Here is a 7,168-nt window from a genome sequence, read left to right on the forward strand (position 1 = left end):
TTAGATAGAGACACAAGTATTAGTATTCTCTTTCAACAGAACAATGTCGAACATAGTAACATTACAAAATACCATATCAAACAGATTATGTCTATAGTGGCAACCGCTGCAGGTGTATTTCTTGGTTATAAGTAGCAGTGACACCAATGACTTGTAACAACTTGAACCCTGAGTGTTTATATCAGCTGTATATACATATATATATATAATATGTAACATCATATACACGCTGGTCTGCGATGCTAACAGAGCGTTTCACTTGTCGATCATGCCGCCCAAGGCTGATCTACACGTCTCGTGCACGTTCTCAGGTATACACCTCACGCAGCCCGATAGCGTTACTCTAGACATAGCACGGTACCTTATATATTGTGAATTCGTCAAAAGTGAAACAGTCAGAATATGGAGGAATCTTTAATTCGAGTTGCGCATATTTGAGATAAATCTGGCAGTATGATGGTAAGTGAAAAATAGGGGAAACAATCAAAATTATATTTTGTTTACCTTTGTGCTTCCAAGAAGCGACGTATATTCATATATCTACTCGTAAATATCAGACATTTTTAAAAATATGAAAATAATTGGTCATTAATTAATTGAGTGTGTACATGCTAATTACAACCCATTTTAGTATATCCTCTATAGAAGTATTCCTGAATATATAATATGAGTTGTATAAGCAATTAACGACAAAATTATTGAATCTCTTTCTCTAAATTACATAAAATTCCTTCTAAATGTTGCATCATGATCAACGGTACTGGCGTTACCTAACTCATAATACACATCGAAAGCACGTGGACAGGGTTTGTGTATCAGCCACTGATCACATGATAAAACTAATATGATTGGCTGATTTTTACCGTGCCCCCATTTTGATTGGGCGAAACATCCCCGCCCTCGTATGGATGAGCTAAGCACTGATCGTTATTCGTGACTACTGTTTAGCGATGTATTTGGTGTACACTCCTTGGTCGATGATGGTTTGCGAGTTATTTCAGAGGAACTGATTATAAAAATTATCCAGGAATATTTGAGAAATTTCACAAAAGTAAGTACAGCGATTTTGACGTAATCGGGTCCTGTCGATGTTGACAGATACTGAGATAGGTCTATATTGAATCATATTTATTACCGTAAACTTATCATATAACCTATTGTTTACATGGAGTCACTGTGATATATAACCTTAATACTGATTAATTTACGTGATTATGTGTGTTTGTTCATTCTTTAAAATGCAGAGAAACCGTGTTTACAAGAAATATGTGATGTAAACAAAGGGTGATTGTCTCCCCTCAAAATAGTAACACGCGCAGGGGTTGTGATACTCTACGTTAGCCCTTATAAAAACAATGAGGCTATTTGTATTCAAAATTTTCCTGGTGTTAGATTAAAATGCAAACGATTAAAGCATGGGATATAAGAGTGTTTCATATCTGATATTGAACTACGTGCACGAACGTAACGATTTGACTTGCATGCGAGGGGTGTGTCGTTGACCGACTTAACCTGCTAGCTAATGATATTCATATCGGAGTGTTCAAAGTCCTACTCTAGGTCGCGACACATTGACACCGTTCCTGCGTGGTCAAGTTTATGCATATTTGTTATCTACACATGTAATTCGTGCTAATGTGTTATAGAATAACGGTCTATTTACAACAAACAATGTTGTACCAGTTGATTGTTGTTGTGGAAGTTGTATGATGAAAATAATACTAACAACACTTGCTGAACACGTGAACAGGAAGTGACCTCGGATTATGTTTATAAATAGGCTGTTATATACATAGACTTTCTATTTTTAGAATACAGCACATGGTCTTATTCTTAATGTATACGTTTTGCAACTAGGCCTATCGTTTATTTTATTATTTTAAGCAGCTGACAAATTTTATGTTTCTGTTGTATATGTTCATATATTGCACCTGAGTAATACGTAAGATACATAGTCTGACACTAGGAGATGAACATTACATTACTTTCCTTAATTTAGAATAATAAACATTTAATTAAAAGTAAACATAAATTCAAATCTTGAATCTAACCCAGTTCCTGTTTATTTACACACCCTTTGAATGTATTAGAAAATGTTTTTTGAATGGTCATTTGTTATATAATCCCAGAAAATAATAATATTTTTAACATAATTATTGGTATTTCCAGGCAAATATGGTGATAAAAAAGGGAAAGGACCACATCACCAGTTGCAGTGACCCAGTTGAGCGTGATGCTGTGGAAACACTACTGTCCATGGGCAGTATACAGATGGTTCAGGAGGGCAAGACTGACAGCATGTCTGGTAGCTCCAGTCCTGCCTACACCCCCTCCATCAGTCCCGAGGGCTCTGTGTGTTCCTCCCCACCCCCATCTCCATTCAGTGTAGGATCCCTGTCTGGGGAAGATAGCAATGGTAGCTACATATGCCATGACATGCGCCGAGAGTCCAAGTTGGCACAAGTAAGTTATAGCTATATCCCTTCATTAGTACCTTGTGTGCTGGACCCATGGAAGTTATATGGAAGATGAATATGTAGTTGGGTGAATTTTGCTATATGTATATTTCCTAATGTATTCTAAGCATCTATTCCGTGCCCTTATTGTTTCTTTTTTTTCTTTTATGAATTTACAGTTACTTAGAGAACCAAAGCCAGCAGAGGATACTGTCATTACCAAAGGTCGCCGTGTCTCAGTCATTGTACCCAATCACACAAGTCATGCACGACTGACCAACAGTCCCACCTTTGCTCTACGGGAACGGGTTGTCTCTACATCCAGTGACTTCTGTCGTTCTCCTGAAAAAGATTTATTTGTGGGCAACATGTCTCAGTCTGATGTGATAGGCCTAAAGCCATTAGATGGTACATCAAGTAATGGTTTATCCAGACTTGTAGCTCCGTTCAATCTCAACCAATTACCACAGATCCCTGTTAATTTAAATGGACTTGGATCAAATCAGCAGCCCATCATCCAAGTGATCGTGGTGAACAACTCACAGCAGGTGGCAGCCCCATCTGCTTACCGGGCATGGGTTGACAGACTATGTCCGATCGCCCCAGCACCGCCTCCTAGTGACCGTAATGGGAACCACATTGAGCAGGACCAGTTGGATCGGAGTCGACGTCGGACTCATGCCTGTACTTTCCCTAACTGTAACAAGACATATTTCAAAAACTCCCACCTGAAGGCACACCTCCGCACCCACACGGGTAAGTGAAATACTTGCCAACCCCGAAACTAACTGTTAAACACAATGGAGGCAATGTTGAAGTCAGGCTTGATGGTATCAACTATTTCTCTAGCAAATATATACAACACATATTTAAAGTATGTGATAAGATTATGTATATTGATGACTTTATTGTATACAGTATTAACCAAACATTGAGTCTGGAATTAAATGATAAATATCCTACTATTCTCCAATAGGAAATTTATAGAAAAAAATTGTGGTATCTTTAATTTAAATTTTGCTGTGTTTGTTTTGTGTCTTTGTAACCTGTATCACAGTATTCATATGTATACACATACCAGTAACTATGAAATTTGATTTTTAGGTGAGAAGCCTTTTACCTGTGATTGGAATGGGTGTGGCCGAAAGTTTGCTAGATCTGACGAACGTTCCAGACATATTCGAACACATACTGGCGAGAAGAACTTTACATGTGAAATCTGTGACAGACGCTTCATGCGAAGTGATCATCTGCGGAAACATGCTCGCCGTCATCTCTCCGGCAAAAAATGCAAATCTCCAACCTCATCATCAGACATTTCCCACAATTCAGAGGAGTCTCGAGATAGTCAGCTTTCAATGGAGTCAGAAGATTCAAATCAACAAAGTTGTGGCTCCCCACAGCTCATGGACACCGATTCTTAGCTGAATGTGTGTGGAATGTTAGCTTAATATGTGTGAAATGTCAACGAGAGTTTAGTGGGAGTTACAGATAATATAGGTGAAAATGAATGACAGAGAGAAATAATATAAATGGATGGAAAATGATATGAAAACGAGAGAGAGAGAGAGAGAGAGAGAGAGAGAGGAAAAGTTGTTGCAAGGATTGCTGTAAATAACTTTTGAAATAGTTAACTGAAGACATGAACAATGGTATGTTCAACTTTAGTAAGAGTGAGTCTTTGTTTTGGGGGAATCAAAAGAAATTGATTAATCTGAGAACATGGGAGAAAAATTCTGACACTTGAAACCTGTTATTGTTCAATATGAAGTTTACTTGTGGGAAAACTGTTTATATCAGTATATATGTCCTGTGATGCATTGCCTGATGCAATGTTTGTTTTAACGAATGCTCCAGTGTTGTATAGAGGTCAACTACCTGAAAAAAACTTCGTAACCAAACACTGATATTGAAAACGACAAATGTGAGCTATCAAGTAGAATTCATATTGTACAATTGACAGTTAGGATTATTGAAAAGTGATTGAAAGGTGTATCAGAGGAAAAAATGTACGTTTCGATTTTAAAAATGTACGTTTCGATTTTATCTTTTTTTTCTTCTGCTTTCTACTTATTAATACATGTGTCAAACACCTATTGTATGAGCTACGTTTTTGGCAGTTGAAAGATTTCAAGTCCATTAATTTTGTACAAGTTTTTGATTGTAAATTCAAGTTGCCATACTTCTTTTTTTTGTAGTTTTATGAAATCAAATTATCAATGCCTAAGATTTATAGGAAAAAATATGTGTTACTGATTTCAGAATTAAAGTTATCAGCCTATTTCTGGCTAGAAAAATTGTCACTTTTTCAAAGGCAAAACTAGAAAGAAACATACATGTTTGCTTGAACAGTCTTGTTAAATGAACTGGAAGCAAGTTTTTGAAGTCATTGTTCAAAGAAATGGCTTTATCATCACTGAATCATATCTTTAGCTGCCATGCATACTTTTTGAGACATTTAGACAAGATTGGTGGGTCTAGATGTTTCTTTGCACACAAGAATGATCATGTGTCAATTTTTTGACACTTTTTGTTGATTAAAAAAAACCATTTTTAAAACATTGTGCAATACAATTATTGGCTGTTGACCATATATGTTTAAGCTAAATCATGAGTCCTAGTCCCTTGTATTTCGACAGAAACAATGTATATATATTATAGAACCGGATAACATTGTAAACATAATAGTCCTTTCAATGTTGATCGTGTAAATGTAGTGTACTCTAATTTGTTACTTGTTTGTATTCATAGTAAACTTTGTCAGTTTGTCTTTTGATACTACATAACAAAATGAAAATATATTTTGTGTATTTTCACCACATAAGTATGTGGTAGATATGTACTGTTAATAATGGTTTTAAGTGTTTTGGTATTCACTGCTTAAGTTAATTTAATGTAGTCTATTCAGACTTGTCAAGATATTCAATTTTGCATTATTTTACAAATGGTAAAAAAGACCTGTTTCAGATGTTGTGATTTAGTGGTAAAACTGAGATATAACAAACTATATGGTACATGTGTTTACTTAGATATATTTAACATATATATCTATCAGTCAGGTTTTTTTCAATTTTGAATCCTGACTTTTCTTTTTCTTCCACTGGAGAATATGTTCATGTCTATTCTACCAAGTCCAATGTACGGAAAGGTTATTATGTTAAGTTGATAAGGCAATGTGACCTAGACATAACGGTACTAAAATTTGGCTGTTTATTTGTGTACACCTTCACAGGCTTGTGATGGGATCAGATATGATGTGTATCATAAAGATCTATGTATACATTGTATATATATATATTGAGATTTACAAATGAGAATTCTCAATTGGAACAGCCTGTGTTTTTAAGGTGTATGGTCTGTTACTGATAAGATATCTTTTCATCACTGACCTGCTAGAATTACATTATACCTACCACTGGCTTTTTGCTTTCTTTGCAGTTATGATATACTTGCTAAAATTTACATTTTCGGACATTTTACACGTCTGTAAATAGTGGCCTTTTCCCCGCAAATTACAGAAGCTTAAAATTAAATAAGACAACAGTGTACAAGTTGATGGCAGAAGAGGATAGTTTTTTTTTGTGTTTGTTCATTTGCTACCTACCATGGCCACTTTGTGACCTACTGGTATCTTATAAACCTCAGGTGTATATCTCCCTCGTGACATTGGCATACAGGGACCAACTGATATTTTATTTGTTTACTCATACTACATTTTGTGTGCTGGCTATCGTTTTGTTCATTACTTTTCTAGCATATCGTATACTCAGACTACCATGCAGTGAAACAACGCCCATCACATACATTTTATGTAATTGTAACACACAGAGAACAGTCTGGTAACATCACATATTTACTGGGAAGGCAAACAATTATGGTTTCATTTCATTTTTTCAGTCAATTGGCATTATTTGCAAATGTGCTGCTGGTTGAACAAATGATAAAAATGATTTCATACTTGTTCCTATCCTATCAATGTGATGAAACTTGCTGAAACACTTTTCATTGAAATAATGGGAAGTAATTTGACTTAAAGAGTTGATAATCCAATTTTCTTGGATGTCAATTTCTAAATATTTCTGTTACACAAATTCACCACTTTGAGTTTAGCTAGTAAAAGTGATGTGGTGATAGAAATCATGTGATATATGCATGTGCACTTTGAAGGGGTAATCCTTTTTAGTTTAATTGACTTTGAACCGTAAATATTTAAATGGAAAGTCTTGAATATGGGAGCTCTTTGAGGGAGCTTTTTCCTTTCTTCAATATGTTACATTGAATATCTAAAATCTTCAAATTAAAAAAAAAAAATGTGATGTGAATTGTTCTTAAACATTACAGACTTATAAACGAGCTTTTCAGACATTTAATCGTATAACTGATCTTTAAATGCTTAATTGGGAAGTTATTTAACAAATTAGAAATTTTCAATATAATATTTGCATGTAAATGTTCTTTATGTTTTCATACTTCAAAAGTGTTGTTCTATTTATTGTCTGTACATTACTTATAAGAGGTATATGTTCACTTGGACAACCTAGTCACCAGTTATAAAACGTAGTGCTCCAGTAGTTCACTTACCAGAATGCTTCTAATGCATTCACAGCAAATGTTCAATGTGTACTTTAGAGTCGGTTTAATTTGTTTCCATTTGTAATTTTTTGTAATTTATTATTTATTTATATTGCAATCTCCAATGCAGTATTTTTATA

The 7,168-nt window shown here is 34.9% G+C and overlaps 1 protein-coding gene across 2 annotated transcripts; it reads left to right on the forward strand.

The window, feature by feature from the left end:
• Positions 1 to 242: 242 nt before the first annotated feature.
• Positions 243 to 7,168, forward strand: LOC110466105 (Krueppel-like factor 12). Of its 2 annotated transcripts, none has more exons than XM_021522413.1 (4): positions 243 to 459; positions 2,170 to 2,463; positions 2,636 to 3,212; positions 3,561 to 7,168. In XM_021522413.1, the coding sequence occupies exons 1-4, from the start codon at positions 454 to 456 to the stop codon at positions 3,878 to 3,880; spliced, it is 1,197 nt and encodes a 398-aa protein (XP_021378088.1). In that variant the 5' UTR covers positions 243 to 453; the 3' UTR covers positions 3,881 to 7,168. The 2 variants fall into 2 exon arrangements, with proteins under 2 accessions (XP_021378088.1, XP_021378089.1); XM_021522414.1 differs by lacking the exon at positions 243 to 459 and adding an exon at positions 742 to 1,051.

Source organism: Mizuhopecten yessoensis, unplaced genomic scaffold (genome assembly GCF_002113885.1).
Source record: "Mizuhopecten yessoensis strain PY_sf001 unplaced genomic scaffold, ASM211388v2 scaffold11117, whole genome shotgun sequence".
NCBI classification, from domain to species: Eukaryota; Metazoa; Mollusca; class Bivalvia; order Pectinida; family Pectinidae; genus Mizuhopecten; species Mizuhopecten yessoensis.